The sequence below is a fragment of the Rattus norvegicus genome, chromosome 2 (assembly GCF_036323735.1).
Source record: "Rattus norvegicus strain BN/NHsdMcwi chromosome 2, GRCr8, whole genome shotgun sequence".
Lineage (NCBI taxonomy): Eukaryota > Metazoa > Chordata > Mammalia > Rodentia > Muridae > Rattus > Rattus norvegicus.
The window spans coordinates 139,722,630-139,741,843 of record NC_086020.1 but is presented as its reverse complement, the minus strand read 5'-3'; the positions used below and the strand labels follow the sequence as shown (position 1 = coordinate 139,741,843).

Here is a 19,214-nt window from a genome sequence, read left to right as displayed (position 1 = left end):
CCTACACACAGTGTATGTGGCCACTCCCATACTGGCCACATACATGCTAGGCAAGTGCTCTAGCACCAAGATTATTTTCTCAACAACACAGTCTTACTCCTGATGCATCTGTGTGCCTCTGCTCAATTCTTTGGGGACCTAGAACCTAGCACCCCAATATCATATGATAGTTGGTAAGACAATTGAATCACATGATGCAAAGAATACTGAATACCCTCTTGAATACTGATGCAAAGAAGTCCTGCTTCACAGCTAAGAGAGGTTAGTTACAGTTTCCGTCCTTGGCAGTCTACACTCCAAGATTTTTCTTCAGACTCTTTTTTGGTTTTGTTTTTTTTTTTTTGTTTTGTTTTGTTTTGTTTTGTTTTTCTGTTTTCTTTTTTTCGGAGCTGGGGACCAAACCCAGGGCCTTCCGCTTGCTAGGCAAGCACTCTACCACTGAGCTAAATCCCCAACCCTTCAGACTCTTTATAGTCAAGTGCACCTAATTCTCTTCAGGGGGTCTTCGTTTAGTCAGCCTTTAGTAAAAGCAAAAGTTATACAATGTATAAAGAAATAATCACCATTAATTTTATGAGGCAGAGACACTTGAAGCTGCAGGAAGTTGTCTTGTCTTGGTTTGTTTTAAGACAGGATCTCACTATGTAGCTCTGGTTGCCCTGGAACTTTCAACTCACAGAGATCCTCCTGACTCTGCCTCTGGGGTGCTGGGATTAAAGACCTCGTCCATGTAGCCAGCTCCAAGCCAGCCAGAGTGACAAAGTAAGCGCCAAAACCAAATACATGGAAACGTAAAATAAAATAGAATATATCTAATCTTTCAAAACTTATCCCAAAAGAAAGTCATCCCTTGGCGATGAAATAAACTCTACTGAAGCAATTTTAAAATCATGTTCACTTTCTATGACTTTTTTATTGTTATTATTATTTGCGACAAGTTGTTCGAGCTGGGGAAAAATTACAAACAGTTCTTAATCACTATGGCTCTTGGGACTTGCAGAGTGAAAACATGCAATTCACAGAACGACCTCCCCAGTGACTTCGAAGGTGTTACCAGTAAGCAAATTAGCCTGTGGTCTTCTGCCCCCGCTGTGCCTCTGGCCCTGACAAATGTGTGAGGGGACTGAGAATGGCCAACATTTTAACAGGACATACTGGTGTCCAGAGAGCTGGGCCTGGGCTGGTACCTTTGCCCTGTGTTGCTGTCACGCTGCAGCTCTTTCTTGTTTTCTACATCCGTGTGGGTCCTAATTTTCAGTCTTGAGGGGATTTCTTCCTAGAGTTACTAGAGCAGCTCATTTTGCTGGAACAGCGAATCAAGTGCATAGCATAAAAGCAGGATCTGCCTTCCTTTATGAATGACCTAGGCTCCTTCTCCAACGCAGCCTACATTCTAAAGTTCTTATCATGGTCACCTAGAGTCTCCGACCCTCCTGAGAGAGTCCCTGCTGACGGTCAGGGACAACCACTAACTAATTGCATATGAATGTTGGTTATGCCTTTAAAGTAAATGTAGTGCACGACTCTAAATTTTGGTTTTTGTTGTTGTTGTTGTTTGTGTAGCTTCTATGTCTCTCTCTGGGAATTTTGATAGCTGTGGAGTTACTGTAGCTTGCATGGTGTGTGTGTGTGTGTGTGTGTGTGTGTGTGTGTGTGTGTGTGTGTGTGTGTGTGTCCTCTAATGGCTGACTTCTCCATGGTACAGAAAGGCCTTTCTAAGCAGCAGGCGTTGACTTGGAAGACCTCAGGCTTTAGCAGTGACCTTCTTATTGTTGTCATAGCTGATGCCACCAATGCCCTCGAGTATGTTCATCGGCAGGGGAAACACAATGGTGGAATTCTTCTCCGTGGCCACCGTGGTCAAGGTCTGCAGGTACCGCAGCTGGAGGGCGATGGGGGACTCAGCCAGCACCATGGAAGCCGACTTCAGAGACTTAGAAGCGTTCATTTCTCCCTCAGCTGCAAGGACCTAGAATGAGAGAAACAAGAGTTGACAACTGCTCGGTATCTGCAGCTTTCTCTTTCTGGGCGCGTGTTCCCAACTTGTCGCCTGTGTTTATCCCTGCTCATTTTCTTAGCAAAGACAAGGTTTTCACATCCCAGAGGATTTGAGAAAATTCTAAATGCTTCACAAAGCGAGTGAGCTGTGCTGTCTGTAGCTGGGGTTTTTGGTTTTTGGTTTGTTTGTTTTGTCTATTTGAGGGAATGCCTCCATTAAATTGCCAAGTCTGTGGGGTTGTTTTTTTTTTTTTTTATTAATGATTGACACGGGAGGGGCCAGGCCTCTGTGGGCAGTGCTATCACTGGGCAGACGTCCTGATTGTATAAGGAAGCAACCTGAGCAAGCCATGAGGAGGGAGCCAGTAAGCAGCGCTTCTCCGTGGCCTCGGGTTGGTTCTGGTTGTGGTCTTTATCACGCCCACAGAGAAGTAGACTAGGACACTAGGGATAAATATTTTGCAAATTATTAGTCATCGAATTTGATTTTCAAACAGATAAATGCAGTGTCATTTGAGCAGATGAAGACTTGACCACCTAACCTGGGAATGGACTTGAGGCCCTTTGGGGTTTCATTGTCTATTTATATTCATTTTTGGAGGAATCCAAAATTCAGATTCTCCTTGAACTGTTTTATGTTGTTGTTTTTACAAGATGACATATTTTATTTGGTTAAATATTTATTATTATTATTATTAGTGTGTGGACTGCAGGCACATCACGGAACATTCGTACCGTGGATTACAGGGCTCCATCCCAGGTGTTCAGGTTTGTATGGCGAATGCTCTTCCCGGTTGAGCCATCCCTCTGACTCATTTCATTCTGTTGCTGAGCTAATCTCATTCTAATGATGCCAGAATCGATTCTATTCTCTCCGACTTTGATCATAGCAGTAATGAGCCCCAGCCCAGTAACCCTCCCTGGGACCCTGTCTACTGACTGTTCTTATAAATTCTGAGATAACTTAAGAGGAACTCTGGCTGGGGCTCAACTGACCCATCTGGGAGCTTTCTGTGGGCCCCAGGAGTCCCTACCCAGCAGCTGCTGGTACTCAGTAGACAGAGAAGCTAGGACTAAGGAATGAGCAGAGAGAAAGCTTCCTTAGCCACAGGGGGATTCCTATGAGTAATGCCTGGAGATTTCCAATCTCTTGAACTTCGGTCAATTTACACAGAAACAAAGGGGACGGCAGATTCTAGGACATGCAGGGCCAAACTGAGTTTTGCACGTTCGAATCCCAACCTGCCTTGTATTTACTCATTCATTTGAATTTGGTAACAGTTACCACACTCAAATAACAATGCTTAAGACGTAAGCACCAGGTTGGCTATTTCTGAAATGTCAGTTTGTAATGATGGTGGCTCCCGGATGGCTCTGGGTTCTGCTTCACGGGAATTTAAAGTGCTTTCTTTAGTCAAACTCTCCAGAAGACCTGCTGTGTGGCCACAGTTCATCAGAGTTGCTGATGACTCCAGGCACAGCAAACAGAGTCTTGACCTACTATCAAGCTTCCTCGGGGTACATAAACCGCTCACTACCTTTTAGGGATTTTCTCCGAAAAGATAAGTCTGTGAACGGAATCTCTTTTGGAACAGTAATTGGCATTCTATTCTTCCCTCAGATCCACTCTTGTTCCCCTCCATGCTAAGAGCATTTCTTACCTTGGCTCTGGCTTCCCGGGTAGCCTCAGCCTCAGCCGCCATGGACCTCTGCAGCTGCACCGGAATCCGGACATCTTTGATCTCCACCCGGGCCACTCGGATTCCCCATAGCTCAGTGGCATCATCAAGCAAGGTCTGTTTCCAGAAGAAAAGGCGTTGATCAGAAGACACTTGACCCAAGTGTCCGGTACATTTGGGGAGGCTGTCTTTTCTAAGCTCATAGGTCAAATTGGGAATTGACTATCCTGAAGGTTTCATGTACAAACCTGGAGCTGAGGAAACGGCTCCGTTGGCAGAGAGCTTGCCTAGCAAGCAGAAAGCCCTGGGTTTGATTCCAGGAATTACATTAACTAGGTAGAGTGGTCCCAGCACTTGGGAGGCAGAGGCAGGAGAATCTTAAGTTCAAGGCCATCCTCAGTGATATGGGGAATTCAAGGCCCACCTGGGATACATAAGACAGGGTCTAAAGAGAAAGCTTTCACACGCAGAATCTTGATATAACACCGATTAGTCAACGGAAAGAGTCCACCCTATAACCTCCCTAAGAAATCATATGATCTCCTTACAGACCTCACCAAGTGTTCCAGACGTCAGTGCACAGGCTTCTCAGACAGACCTGGGTTTGTCCTGGCCGTACAATTAGCAGCTGTGATTCACTGCATCAGCTTGATAACCCTCGATCAGCTTGATAATCTCAAGTTTCCTCACCTAGGCTTCCTGTCAGCGTTGGAGGTAACACACATAATGACCTCCTGACCCCCAAAATCTTTGTCTTGCTTTCTTAAGCCTCTGCCTCGGAGCAGTAAGATACTAACATTTTAAAGCAAGCGATGTCTTAGAATATATTTTAAATACATTTTAAAAGTCTGTCCTTTATGCAGACTTTAAACTGTGGAAGACGTGTCGCAAGTCACCCCAGAGACAACCAAGGATGGCAAAGTCTTAGGAGGAGGAGCTGAGAACTCAGCCACCAATGAGCCAGTGGTCTCGCTCCTGGCTGTGCTGACTCCAGGGCGAGCCTGCCTACGATGCTTGAGGTCCTGCCTCTGGGGTGCTGCCCAATTATCAGGCCTCTTACTGATGTTCTTAGGCAGAGCTGATGGGAGCTTGGCCATCCTACCTTACAGACTGCAAGGGAAGTCATGAAGTATTCAGGTTGAACTTCCTTCTAAGTTACAGAGAGGAGGCTCAGAATCACACAAAGTCATGGATATAAGAAAATACAAAAATGCTAATTATGAACGAGAATTGACACCGGTGAGGCCAGATTTGTTACACATTCAATGGTTATTTTTAGGGGTGATTACCGATACTGGTTACAGTGTGAGGTTTAAATTGTCCAAATATCTCCCAGTTTCATTATCTCAAATGAACCTTCCTGTTTTACTCCACTGAAATGTAGGGGTCCGGGGACTGCCAGATACCGGTTGTACTTCTTTTAGGGTAATTTATTCTGAAAATAAATATGGCTTGTAAACTCTTTTAAGGTTAAGTGTGCAGTGTTTCTTCATAATTTCTAACTTAAAGATAAAAGATAAGAGGAACGATTCGCACAGCTCCTTTCTCCAGGAAAACATTTAATGTTTTGCCTACACATATGTCAATATACCACATGTGCGCCCTGTACCCAAGGAGACCAGGAAAAGGCATCAGATCCTCTGAAACTGCAGTTACTGATGGGTGTGGACCACCATCTGGGTGCTGGAAGTCAATCCCAAGTCCCCTGCAAGAGCAGCAAGCACTCTTAACGGCTGAGCGATCTCTCTAGCCCTACGCAAATCTTTAAATTTAGCCTTTGTGATGACAGACAGATGGTATTACTAGAGGAAAGGAAACCCATCTTGAGAGTGCAGCTCTGCCCGTGCCGGGGAGTCTCTGCTCTGCAGTATTGATAGTGGCCGTCAGTGGCCTGGGGTGGGGGAATTCAAGATGTGGGCTCTGAGTACTGACGTCTTTACCTGGATGCTATGTGCAATCTCTTCTCGCCCAGACAAGATCTGGGACAAGGTCTGTGTCCCTAAGACATTTCTCAGAGTGGTCTGAGCCAGCAGAAACGTGGCCTGGTGAACATCATTGACGTTGGCCACGGCTGAGACGGCGCTGTAGATTCTGTAGTAGACGACTCCATCCACTTGGGTGGTCACAGAGTCTCTCGTGAGGATCTGCAGAGCATAGGCAGGGTGGAACCGTGCTGAATTACACTGTAAGACCTAGAGGCAGCCAACCCCAGAGTCTTCCTCACAGAAGGACATCGTTAATGGCAACTCAGACTAGCAGTTGCCAAATGTGTCCCATTTTCAAAATAATAACATCTCAGGGCTAAAGACAGCACAGGACTGGTCCCTACCCACCCCTGTTGCTTCAACTTAGAGCAGTGCTTCTCAACCTCTCTGATTCTGTGATCCCGTAATGTAGTTCCTCATGCTTTTTGGTGACCCCCATCATAAAACCATCTCATTGCTATTTCATATCTGTAACTTTGCTACTGTTATGACTCGTAATGTAAATATCTGATATGAAGGATATATGATATGTGACTCCCTGGGGAGTCGTAACCCACATGTTCAGAACCATTTGACTCAGGGAATTCTTACATCCCACAGGCAGAAAGCCTTACTCTCTTCTCCTTCCAGACAGACAGACAGAAATAGAAGTTGTATCCTGTTGTCTACTTGGCACGTCATTCTCATTAAAAGAAGGAGCAATGCTTCTTAGGAGACATAGAGGGCACCAGAGACCATGTTCTATTCTCAAGCAATTCACGCTAACAGGTTCTGAATCAGGCATTCTGAACTGTGTGATGTTCTCTGCTGTCTGTCTCTGTCTGTCTCTGTCTCTGTCTGTCTCTCTGTCTCTGTCTGTCTCTCTGTCTCTGTCTGTCTCTCTGTCTCTGTCTGTCTCTGTCTGTCTCTGTCTGTCTCTGTCTGTCTCTCTCTGTCTCTCTCTGTCTCTGCCTGTCTCTGCCTGTCTCCCTGGGATCACAGCCTGAACACTGAAAACTGTCCATTGTAGACCCACAAAGCCTCTTGATGTCTGGGATGGGCTGGCTCACATCTGAAGCAGGTCCCCCATGCCTCCTGATAGCCCAAGGAGACTGATAGGTACCTAGCCCTTGACTGGCTTCCTGCCTTCTTATCACGCTGGCCATCCCCAGTCCTCCATCTTTCCTGCATTTTCTTTTCTTTCTAGATGCCCTTAGTTATAATAGGGCAGCATGCTAGTCAACATCGCTTCCTCTTCCCTGGGACTCAGTTACTGGCTTAGGTCACGATTCACACTCTTTCAAGAATGATTTGAAGTTCAGAGTTAGGTAGGTCTTACGTAGCCTCTGTACTTTTCAGACACTCGGTTTGTTCCAACACACACAGACACCAGTATGGACAACAGAAATAAAGATAAGTCATGCAGCTAAAGGTCCCTCTGAGAAGGCTGTGGAGAGGCTCTCCAGCCTCTGCCCTCCAGCAGGTTCCCCTCAGCTTCCCTGCCTCACCCCTCCTGTCTCTGTCCAGCTTCCCCTCCAGTGCTCTGCCTTTCCGTCCTTCCCTTCCAACCCGTTCCCATTTGGAGAAGCAAAGCCATCTGAAGCAATTCACATAGGTCTGGGGTTGGGGTGGGAATTAAGTCATCCTTCCCCTGGTAGGCTAAAATGCCGCCCATGACAGAGTGAACCTGGGCAGTTTTATGTAACCCTTGTTTATATTCCATACCTCTTGTGGAGGAATGTTGCAGGTAACTGTTCGAAGATCCACTTTGACAAACACGTCAATGCAAGGCAGGACCAGGATCAAACCTTTAAAAGTAAAAAAAAAAAAAAGATTTAAAGTTCTACCTATTCGAGAGTGACAGGGCGGTCTTCTAGATGTGCTGAGCACTGTTGTGTAATGCCACGGGCATTTCTCAGATCTTCACTGGGAACACATCAACTCTGGTGAAGGTGACTTCCTCTGATGAGTCATAATTAAAGCAAGGGAACTACTTAGGGATGAAGGGCCTTTGGCAAAACACTAAGGTCCCTGACATACATGTCTTAATTTTTTTTTTTATTCTTAGGTTATCTATTTCAACTTAAACATTTATTTCGAGGTTAATTTAAAAGGGGTATTTAGGAAATTGGTTTCTTAATGGTAAAAAGTCGTTTGGCTTTGACTAGAAGCGATTGGCAACAGTCTCCACACTGTCAACAACACTGAGGGACTACTGCCTTGCAGTCTTCACCCAGTCTCGGGTACTCAGGAAGGAGCCTGAGGTAGGAGATGACAGGTTCGACATGCCTGGATTACACAGGGAGTCCAAACCCTGCTTGGACAACTTTCTGAAAAAAAAATAATTGGGGTACAGTAGAGGACTGGGCACTCAGCTAGCACAGTCTTCCAGGGCCTCCGATTCCCTGCAAACAGCACACCATGGAATGGAGAACATGTCTCCAGAGCTGTGTTCAAGTCCGATGGGTTACTTCTGATTTCGAGCAGTAAGTACAGTGCTTAGAGCGGGTCAGGGTAAGGCAATGTAAGAAATCCCATCTGAGAGCACTGTGAGTCTTCATCTACCCTGGAGATGCGTGTTCTTTATGAGGACCACAGCCACGAGGCACATAGGCAAGATAAGGGTACAGAGCTGTTTCCATCAATCAGGAAATCTTTGTTACTGTGTTGGTTTTCCCAGGCAGAAATCTGCAATTGTCTGAGTGAGGAGCTATCAGGAGGGGCTGAGAACACTGTGCTTTGTCCTCTAAAGTTTCCTGAGTCCTCTGGTAAGAATCCCCATCCTAACCCCTGCCTGTGTGTGTGTATGTGTGTGTGTGTGTGTGTGTGTGTGTGTGTGTGTGTGTGTGTGTGTGTTCAGCTAATTCCAAGGTCCCCATCCTAACCCCAGCCCTTGCATGTGTGTGTGTGTGTGTGTGTGTGTGTGTGTGTGTGTGTGTATGTGTGTGTGTGTGTGTTTTCAATGGTGCCTAGGGCTATGCTAGGCGTCCTCAAGTGCCGGATATGGCTGCTCCTCTCATTAACACTTCTATTACTAAAGGATAATTTGCTATTTGCAGAAGTGTTAGCAATTTGGCTTGTTTCCCTCTGGTCCTCATGACGTTCTGAGGTAACTCGTTAGCCCCAGGGACATGCATGACGGGGTTTATTATCTTGGGATTCTTAGCAGAGAAATCTTTTGGGAGAATTCATTTAAGAGGGATATGTACTCCTCTGGAGTTCTCCAAGTGGTAGAGACTCTGCATCTGTCCCTGCCCCTGCTCCAGTTTTACTTTAACTTATAATCTTGGACCCATCATACTGGAGGGAAAGGGAGAGCTTGGTTATTTATTAGTAGTCTCTAGCACTGGTGTGTTGGTAAAAGTTTTTTATATATATATATATATATATATATATATATATGTATATGTATATATATGTATATGTATATATATATATAAAATATATATATATAATTAGCCCTTTCAAAATATAATAAAATCTAGCTTCTTGAATAGCCTTTGGGAGTAGTTTAATGGTTCACAAGGGTCATTCACTTGCTTTCTGGTTCCCTGGACCTGGCTTGTCACCGCCCTGGAAATAAATGACATTCAGTCAATATGATCCATTTGTTGGACTACTCAGGGTGTGAGCTATAAAGCAGGTTCATATTTCAGAATGCTCAAACTCATGGTCTCTCCCACTAATATGCTGTATGGAGTAGCATCTGTCTACCTCCTAAAACACAAGGTCTCCTACTTTCTATGTTTTCTCTTGGACCCTCAATAGATGCCCCTGGTGGTGGTGGTGGTGGAGATGGTCGTGGTGGTGGTGGTGGTGGTGGTGGTGGTGGTGGTGGTGGTGGTGGTGCCCATAGTCTCTGCCGTACCTGGTCCCTTGGCTTTATCAGCTTGGATGCGTCCCAGTCTGAAGACAACAGCACGCTCATACTCCTTAATGATCTGAGAGAGTAAGGGAGAGCCTTTAGTCTTAATATCTGTCAGTTTGCGGGAAGACACCCATTGATTTCCCAGGGCATTACCTTCAAGCACATCCATATTGAGACCGGGAAGGTAATGAGCATCAACAGGAAGGAAAGGAAAAACAGAATCCAGCCGCATACACCAAGCCGGCTTTTGTTGGTGCCTGGGAAGTGAGAGAGAAGCAAGCTTGTAATCTGAGATTCTTAGCAAAGCTCCCAGGCAGCGTCCATGAGGAGGCAGTGTGTCCTGACATAGCCCAAGCCTGGCAGGACTGCAGAGCAGGCCTAAATCCATCCACACCGGAAGTCTAGTGGCACACTGACGTAGAGCCCTGCCCCCTCTACTTAGAAGTTAGATCGATCTGCCCCTTCTAAGAAGCCACTCAGCGATCATCAGCGATAATCACATTATGTGTTCATATGACTAGCATGATTCATCATTATCCAAACACGGAAAGAACATGTCTTGGAACACGATTATAAACCACTCCTTTCGGAACCATCAGGTTCTTGGGGCCCTTGGATTCTCCACATGAAGTTCAAAACAAGCCCTGAGATAGGTCAGGAGGTGCTGTTATCCCTAGAGAGGAGGGTGGTGTGCATGTGGGAGAACATCTTAGAGCTCTTGGGTGTGAGTTTCTGTGCAAAGTCTCTTAAGTACGGACTCCAGGGCTTTACACAGACAATTCCAAAAGAGGCTCCCTGAGTCTCTCTTCCCTGTCAGTAAGATGTGGATAGACGTTACTTACCTTGGAAGATCCAATGAAAACCTAATGATACTATGTTTATATGGTCCTGACTCACACATCAATGTGTGTGTGTGTGTGTGTGTGCGTGTGTGTGTATGTGTGTGTGTCTGTCTGTGTGTCTATATGTGTGTACATATGTGTCTGTTGTGTGTTTATGTAGGTATGATTGTACATATGTATGTGTATCTGTAAGTGTGTGTATATCTGTATGTGTGTATGCATTTGTATGTGTGTATACATTTGTATGTGTGTGTTTGTATCTCTCTCTCTCTTTCTGTGTATGTCCATGTGTCTGTGTGTCTGTGTATGTATATCTGTGCATCTGTATGTGTGTATATTTGTGTCTATATATTTCTCTGTCTCTCTCTTTCTCTCTGTCTCTGTCTCTCTCTCCCGTGTGTGTGTGTGTGTGTGTATTTGTGTGTATATGTGTGTATACTCTATTATTCCCATTTACAAATGGATAGGAAGCTACCTCCATTTTCATCCCCAAATCTCTTATGATGGATTCACATCTTCCACCTGAACATTAGAACTAATTGTATTTGCTAGAAACCATCACTCTGGCAACCCCAGCCATTCGGCTACCCATCATCTCTGTCTCTTCCCTGTCCTTCTACCGAGGTCACTCTGGTACCTTCCACTGGTACATTGGAACCTGAGACATATATATGTGTGTGTGTGTGTGTGTGTGTGTGTGTGTGTGTGTGTGTATGTATATAGATATATATGTATATATATGTGTGTGATGTATATATATATGTATATATACATATATATGTGTGTGTGTGTGTATAAATATAAATCCCTGGTATTGTATATGTTAAGATAAAGAGATTTATAATCTAATCAATAGCCAATGTTCCTGAAGGAATGTGAACCAACCCCTCTCCAGTAGCACATCTGCCTCCTTGTGCACAGCCTGAGCTCATGCTTCAGATTGTTTCAGACTTGATGGGAGAAATTATCTTCATTTTAGAGATATATTTATTATTAAGACCCTTTATTCTTTTTTTCTTTTCTTTCTTTTTCTTTCCTTTTTAAAAATTATTCACTTTTGCATTTATGCACATATGCATTAATTCATTCATTTATTTTGACAGGGACTCTTTATGAAGGTCTAGCTTTTCTGGAACTTTCTATGTAGACCAGGCTGGACTCAAACTCACGGAGATCCAACTGCCTCTGCCTCTCAAGTGTTGGAATTAAAGTTGGTTGCCATTATGTCCAGCTCAAAGCATTTGATTAGTAGAGTTTTAGTGAGTATTCTACACAGGGTCTAAATAACCTAAGTTGTTCTGAGCACAACTGTCTTGCCCGCCTACTCTAAACCTAAAAGTTCTGAAATACCAGCCTCTGAAGGCATGGAGCTGCTCTGAGATGACTCTGAGGTATCTGTGCAGGATAAAAAGACACTCTGGGTCTGGAGAAATGGCCCAGGGGACACCAAGCCTGGTGACCTGAGTTTGATTCTTGGGACACACGTGGCAGAAAGACAGAGCCAACTCTTGTAAGTTGCCCTCTGACCTCCATGTCTGTACTGTGGCATGTGAATGCATCCACGTAATGTAATACAGGTTTTAAATAGAATATTAAACATTGGGTGCTGGTATGCTCAAAGAATCCTTACTATGTCTCAGTTGTTAGTGGTTTATAGTGTTAATACCACCTATACATGAATTCCCACTGGAAGAACTCAAAACTCAGGACTTAAGTTCCCCCTAAATACCTCCTTCTCAGTTCCACATTCATCTAGAGAAGAAAAATAATAGTCATCAATTTGTGTTTGTCTTCACAGGAAAGTTCCTGGGTATTTACATATATGTGTGTGTCACTAGAGGTGCAATCTGTTCTCCCATGGGCCTTAGGGTGGGCAGCTTCCTTATGCTGACCATTGCAAAGAGTGTTTGCTTTCCTATTTGTCTCAGAGCTCAAGGAATTCTCACTTTATACATAGTCTGTCCATTGTCCCTTTGAATTTTTAGTCTCCTAAACTAAATATTTAAGTCTTATCCTAAATGTCATTTTATACCATGTTTTAATTTTTTAAAAACATTACATAAAAACTGGAGATCCAAATAAAGGCCTAAGAGCCAATTAGTTCTAAAATGGAAAATTCAAGGCTTGGCCTACCCACTCAAAAGAAGAGCATAGAAAGCCCTTAGCAGAACTAGCCCATGGGCAGACAGGATGTAAGCAGAGCTGAAAAGGCAGGCTTTGGGTCGGGTGGCCACATATTCTAATTAAGACAGCTGTACACCAAAGCCAGGGACACCACAAAGGTCACTTGATCTGTTCCCACATGAGCTCTGCTGAAAGATTACAACAGCAGAAGTCGGGAGTCGGTAAGACAATGTATGTAAAGGAATTAGAGCCCCACTGTGGAGGCGGTAAAATCATGACAGTTATCCAGAGGGGTGTGTGTGTGTGTGTGTGTGTGTGTGTGTGAGTGTGTGCACGTGCATGCGTGTGTGTGTGTGTGTGTGTGTGTGTGTGTGTGTGTGTGGTTCATGCACGTGCCTGTACATGCATCTTGGCAGAGCTGAGGTTGATATTTAGTGTCTATTATTCTGCCCCTGTTTTTTGAGACAGGATTTCTCACTGAATCTAAAGCTAGCCATTTCAGTAACACTGACTGGAGAGTATCTCTGCTTCCCAGAGACCCTGCAGTCTCTGCCTCCTTCCCATCAGCACTGTGATTAGGATTATAGGCATGTGCAAGGGTCCTGTGCATCCAGACTCATGGGCTTGCACAGCAAGCATTTTACCTATTGTGCCATTGTCCCAGACTCTAACTTTTGGAAGATAGGTAGATAGATAGATAGATAGATAGATAGATAGATAGATAGATAGATAGATAGATAAACAGAAAGGGGAGGAAGGAGAGAGAGAAAGAGGAGAAAGAATAGAAGGTAAAGAAGATGAAGAAGCAGGATGGGAAGGTAGAAGAGTAGGAGGAGGAGGAGAGTAAGAAGAAGAGTAAGAAGAGGAAAAAGAAGATGATGATGTTGAAAAGAAGAAAAAGAAGATGAAGAGGAGAAGAAGATGAAGAGGAGAAGAGGAAGGGGGAAGAGGAGGAGGAGGGGGAGGAGCAGGAGGAGGAGGAGGAGGAGGAGGAGGAGGAGGAGGAGGAAGAAGAAGAAGAAGAAGAAGAAGAAGAAGAAGAAGAAGAAGAAGAAGAAGAAGAAGAAGAAGAAGAAGAAGAAGAAGAAGAAGAAGAAGAAGAAGAAGAAAGTTTAGAACTGGCCATTTAGGCAACGTTGCTCGTGCTGATAGCCCCAGCATGTGTGCAGCTGAGCCAGGTCAGTGAGTTGAAGTCCATTCTAGGTGACACAGCAACACCCGATCTCAACAATAACAGCAGCAGAACCTTCTAAAGCAGAGTTAGCTGGGATGAACACAGGGAGTGCCCCTCCTTATAGACTCCTCCCTCCAGAGCCCTGGCCCCACTGTTAATGAAAAGACCCTGATGCACTCAGCAGACCAGGCTTGGCACCCAAGCTCCTGACCATCACAAGTTGAGTTTTCCATACTCTCTACAGTTTTGGGGACTTAAATGTGGGTCTGTGGAAAGTCCTCCATAGGTGTGCCTTTGCACAGATCTGTGTGCCTCACTCCCACTTGCATCCCCCGTGTTCCTATCTCAGTGCTCGGCTCAAGCAGCAGCATCTCTTCTAGAAAGGTCTTCCTGTAACCACCATCACCACCACCCTTGTGTCCTCTAGAGTTCGCTGTGAATCTTAGCTGCGTCCCGTGCCTTCTCTGTAAAGGCCTGGTGCTTTGAAAGGCGGTATTCTGATCCAAGCTCACCTGTGGCTCACAGTAGAAGCCAATGGGTGAGTGAGGGTCCACTCTGACCCACTTTGAAGTCTCAGAATGACTCTGCACCCCAGGTTAGACCTATGGGCCTGCTGGAAGTTCTTGTCGGAAATAATGATCCAGCAGAAGAACTTCTCTTCTGTCTCTCATGAGACTTAATTAACCCAAGAACCAGAAGCCAATGCATCTTCTCCTTTGTGTTCCTGCCCTTCTGTATCTCACCTCCACATAATTATGAGAAAATAAGGAGAAAACGTGTCTCCGAGTCACTTTCCCCTGTCCCCCATGGACTCTATCCATTGAGCTGCATTCCCCAGCCCGCATGCATACACTTTAGTACAGTTAATAAAAGTATGTGAGAATCATTAAAGGGTATTAAGAGGAAAAATGGCATGGCGTAAAACTATTAGGCTAATGGGATACCAATTAGTACTAACGTGTGCATAAAAAGAATTCTGGAAGAAAATGAAAATACCCGTTTCTGAGTTGTGAAAATATAGTGGTCCTTAATTTTTAAAAATATTTTGATGCTTTTTATTGTTTTTCAAAAAAGGTTTATTTTTATTTTATGCATATGGGTGTTTGCCATGTCTATGTGCACCATGTGCATGCTGTGTTTTAGGAGGCCAGAAGAGAGCGCCAAAGACCCTGGAGCTGGAGTCACAGATGGTGGTGAACGTGGACGCTGGGCATCGAATTCAAGCACAGCTAGTGCTCCCTCCCAACAGTTGATCCATCTCTCTGGTCCATGATTCTGTCTTCTTAATTTTACATATATTTATGTTTTTATAAAGAAAATTTTAAATAAAATTCACCACTAACAAATGCTCTTCCTCCTTCTCTCTTTATCCCTCCCTTTCTCCTTTGCTTCCTATGCTGTTAAGACACAGTGTGTAAAATGGAAATCTGGTAGTTTCTAGGCTCTTTCTGTAGAAAAACACAGCCTTCAGGCACCATATATAAAACTCAGCATAAAACCCTAGGGTAACACTACTTTTTGGCAGCTATAATTCATCTTTCCTGCCTCCCATTCCTCCAAAGCAGGCAAAGAGCTTTCACCAAAGAACAATTTTAAGCGTACTATAAGTTTGCCAAAAGGAGGAAGGCAGACACTCAACATGGCTTCAACCTGATGACTTTGCCCCTGGGAATTGGTTTGGATGCAGCTTCTCAAGCCCAGACATACCCGGAGTACCAAGACTTCATGGGTGTGGGTGATGGCACAGGGGAGCCCGCAGCTCTTACAAACTTCCCCAACAAGATGCCAGTGCTCCTCCTGAGAGGAACACCTGAGGTTTAGATGTCTGATTCCAGTTATCTTTAACTCTTCAGTGAAACAGAGGGAGGCGGGACAGGGTGTCAACAGTGAGCAATCAGTGGTGTGCTGGGAAGTGTTTGGCCACGGGGTTTCTGGGTGTGGGAAGCTCTGGTTTGTAGCTCTGCCACAGTGTAAATGTCACCTCATCATTAGGGGACTCCAACCTACCCTTGAGAATCATGGGCTGGAACTACAGAGGCACATACATAGCTTTCAAAAGAGAACTAGCAGCTTAGGTGGGAGTGCTGGCAAAGACTCGGCTATTCAATTCCCTCGCCATTGCGAGTGAGTGCACATCTCTGAATTTTGGGAAAGACTAGGCAACACTATCTCCTGACCATATTGGGGTTGGAGAAGCAGAAACTCGGTCTTCAAGTCTCAGAGGAAGAACCACAGTGCATTTTACATACATTTGAAAAGCACAGGAAACAAGCCCAATCCGGTTTCTTCTGTAAGAGTGCAAGTTTATCGTTTGATTAAAAGATCCAGATTACAAAAACTAATGGCCACTCTGAGACCCTCACTGATGAGGTGGGTCCAGTTTAGCCCTCTGCTCAGGACCTGTCTCACCCTGTTACCCAGAAACCAAAATTCTCAAAAGGTGAGGCCCAGCACAGCACACAGCCATGATATGAACACTAAAGAGACTGAAGCAGGAGGATCCTAACTTGAGGTAAGTGTTAAGTCCTTCTCTCCCTACCAAAAGCTGCATAGGCTGATCAATTGATTAGCAATTTTTCTTTTTTTCTTTTTTTTTTTTTTCAGAGCTGGGGACCGAACCCAGGGCCTTGCGCTTGCTAGGCAAGTGCTCTACCACTGAGCTAAATCCCAACCCCGATTAGCAATTTTTAATTGTGAAGAGTTTCTGAGTCCAAATGCATAAGTGCAGAGGCAAAATTAAATTGGGTTCTCTTCATATCCCTCAATATCCATTCATAGCCAATCTCTGTGTCTGTCCCAATATTGATGTGAAATCAGTCAAACCTTTCAGATTGAGTCCATTTAACAGATTGATACATCTCACATCCACTCTGCTGCAAACTGCCTGCCTGATGTCCCCACGAACGTACTTAGAAAATGTCTTGATTTAGGAATTTCGTTTTTCATTATAACTGTAAAAAACTTCTTTACAAAACCATTCCATAAAACCCTTTCCACTTAGGACAGCTTGAATCCATGTTCACTCAGATTTGGCTCCAAAAATAAACTGTCAAGGTCCAGCCTTGGCTTGGAGAGGGCTTCTGGGGAAGGGGTGTCTAGGAGCAGCAAAACAAATGACTCAAAGTCAAATCCTGGCTTGAGGCTGGAGGCCTCTGCTCTTCTGGAGACGGCTTTCCTGCCTGCTCTCTCTCTCTGATTGTTCTGCATTCTTTCTCTCTGATCTGGTCTCTCTGGAGATTTTCAGACAGCTCTCTCTCTCCCTAGGTTCTGCTTGAGACTGTTCTCCAAGCAGTTCTCTCTTGCTATTCTAAAAAGTCTCTGGATAGCTCATCTCTTGCAGATCACAAGCCCAGTCTTTATTTTACATATCAATCCAGTCATTTACTCCAGGTTTCCTTTGGATTATCCTAAGAATCTGCATCCGGTGACCCCAGCCCCTAATTCTTAGGAGACAGCAAACACATTTTCTTTTAACATTGCAAAAGAATTCAGAGATCTGTCGTTTAACACAAATGCTAGCTGGATGGGGCCCTGCCCTAAAATCACCATTTCTACCACATCTGGACCTTGTTCTGTCCCAGGCCAACCCGGAACTCAGGAATCTGTCTGCCCTTGCAAGCATAAACAAAAAAACTTAGTCTCACCATTCCCTAATCTCTATCGCCACCCTTAGTAATTTTCTAACAAGTTGGCTCACGGCGCAGCTGCTTTTGGTCCTTTAGAATCATGAAGCCCTCATATAATTCATATTGCAGCCTTATTTTATTGAGAAATTATAGACTTTGAACTCATGTTTTTAGGGTTCTTTTCTACAGCCTTAAGGGCTGTACTGAGGGTCCCATCGTTCACCCTTTTGCTGACATCCTTGCTTCCCTGACTCCTGCATATATACATATATACATAATATATATACATACATACATATATATATGTATATATATATATGCGCCTTATGCTCACAGCAGCCATGGACATTTGTGGAGTCCCGTGCCTGCTGACTGCCCAGGGGCAGGAACTGTGTTATTCTGTCCCCACCAAGGCCGGCAATAAATTATCTCTTAGTCATTTTGAGATGAGAGTTGAGTTTTTCATTAACAATACTGAGACTTGACTCTTAAAAAATAAAATACTAAAAGAAAGAAAAGAGCATGGTGGTTGCAAACCTGCAATCCCGACGCTTAGCGGGTGAAGGAGGAAGTTCAGTGGCAGCCTGCGTTACAATGAGTTTTCAAACAGTGTTCAAAGCTTGCAGGCTCTCCGTACTACTATGCCTACCTCTGGAGAAAAAGACTGTTTTCCAGTTTGGGCAAATGTCTATTTTCTTTCCTAAATTAGTAATACCAGATTCTTTCTCAGCTTCCAACTTGAAATAAGGTTTTGGCAGCTGAAGGTTAAGGGCACAGACAAACCCGCCCACAGCACCACCATCACTTTAACAAGTCCTGAAACGCTCCAAGACCCAGATTTTATACTTGCAAACTTCCCTCAGACTTATCAGGACTGAGGAGGTAACAAGAATCAAACACTTTCCACTTCATCCCGGTCGGCTAAGTCTTACTTTCTCAACTTCCCTCCATTTATCTGAAATTATGTAGCTTAGCTGACTTTTCTCTTTATCACAGCGTCACCAAGTACACTGGAAGAGGAGGAAAGTCAGCCTCCATCATACCTTGGCTATGTAAAGCAAGGTAATCGATGCAAAGATAAACACCAGCCTCTTTGGTGCCAACAGGAGTGCTGGAGAACAAGTTACAGATCGCCGTTCAAAAACCAAATAAACATGGTAGAAACGGTGAATGTGAAACATGGGATTCTAAGTAGAACTGGAGCTTCCCTCCCCCCTCAACCTCTCTCTTTGTGACAGGGTCTTGGTATGTAGCCCAGGCAAGCCTTGAACTCACAGCAGTTCTCCTGCCTCAGCCTTCAGAGCGCTGGATGACTGGCATACCCGGTTCAGTAGGCACACCTGCGGTCATGTCCCAGCTCTCCGGCACTCCAGTCCTCCTCTGATTAATGTGTGGATGGAATTCAGAGAGGAAGAAGGGACCTACCCACTAAATTGTTCTTCTCCAGTTTCTCGGGTGAATCCATCTCATTCTTGAGACGTTTGTCAAATCTCGCAGATGGTCCTGGGTCGGGATTCAAGCCCAGCAGCAGACACCAGCTCGGTGGCGTGCGTGTGGAGAGCAAGAGAGGCTCCCTCTCCTTGGCATATACCCTGAGGAGTAGTAACCCTGGTGCAAGGAGCCTAGAAACATAAACAAAGCACCTTCCCTGGCTTCACACTGTCTTTGTTCAAAGGCAAAAGGCAAAAGAAAAGAGCCTTCTGCCAGAGGCTGCTTCCTGTAAGATATGCCACATGGATCCTGTATCCTTTACTTACTATAAAGCATTGCTAGGCTCCTGTGTAACTCGTATATATCTCCTCACGTGTTATAATACAACAATGCAACCTAATTCATCCAACCACCACAGTAAGGAAACCCTCAAATGCAGTTCTAATCGTGTCATACCCAACTACTAATTGACAACAGTTGAGACTAACGTCATAGGTGTCCCAGGCAA

General features: G+C 44.6%; 1 protein-coding gene across 1 annotated transcript; it reads right to left on the bottom strand.

The window, feature by feature from the left end:
- Positions 1 to 9,168: 9,168 nt before the first annotated feature.
- Positions 9,169 to 18,874, bottom strand: Stoml3 (stomatin like 3). Its single transcript, NM_001106431.1, has 3 exons — positions 18,701 to 18,874; positions 9,663 to 9,766; positions 9,169 to 9,582 (listed from the first exon to the last, which is right to left on the bottom strand). The coding sequence occupies exons 1-3, from the start codon at positions 18,738 to 18,740 to the stop codon at positions 9,403 to 9,405; spliced, it is 324 nt and encodes a 107-aa protein (NP_001099901.1). The 5' UTR covers positions 18,741 to 18,874; the 3' UTR covers positions 9,169 to 9,402.
- Positions 18,875 to 19,214: the final 340 nt, after the last annotated feature.

What these genes read in the sequence shown, in the direction of transcription:
- Stoml3 (NM_001106431.1), bottom strand. Translation starts at nt 18,740, where the DNA reads ATGGATTCACCCGAGAAACTGGAGAAGAACAATTTAGTGG. An exon ending in GGAGAAGAACAATTTAGTGG is followed by an intron (nt 9,767 to 18,700) that starts GTAGGTCCCTTC and finishes CTCACTTCCCAG; the next exon opens with GCACCAACAAAAGCCGGCTT. An exon ending in CAATATGGATGTGCTTGAAG is followed by an intron (nt 9,583 to 9,662) that starts GTAATGCCCTGG and finishes TTACTCTCTCAG; the next exon opens with ATCATTAAGGAGTATGAGCG.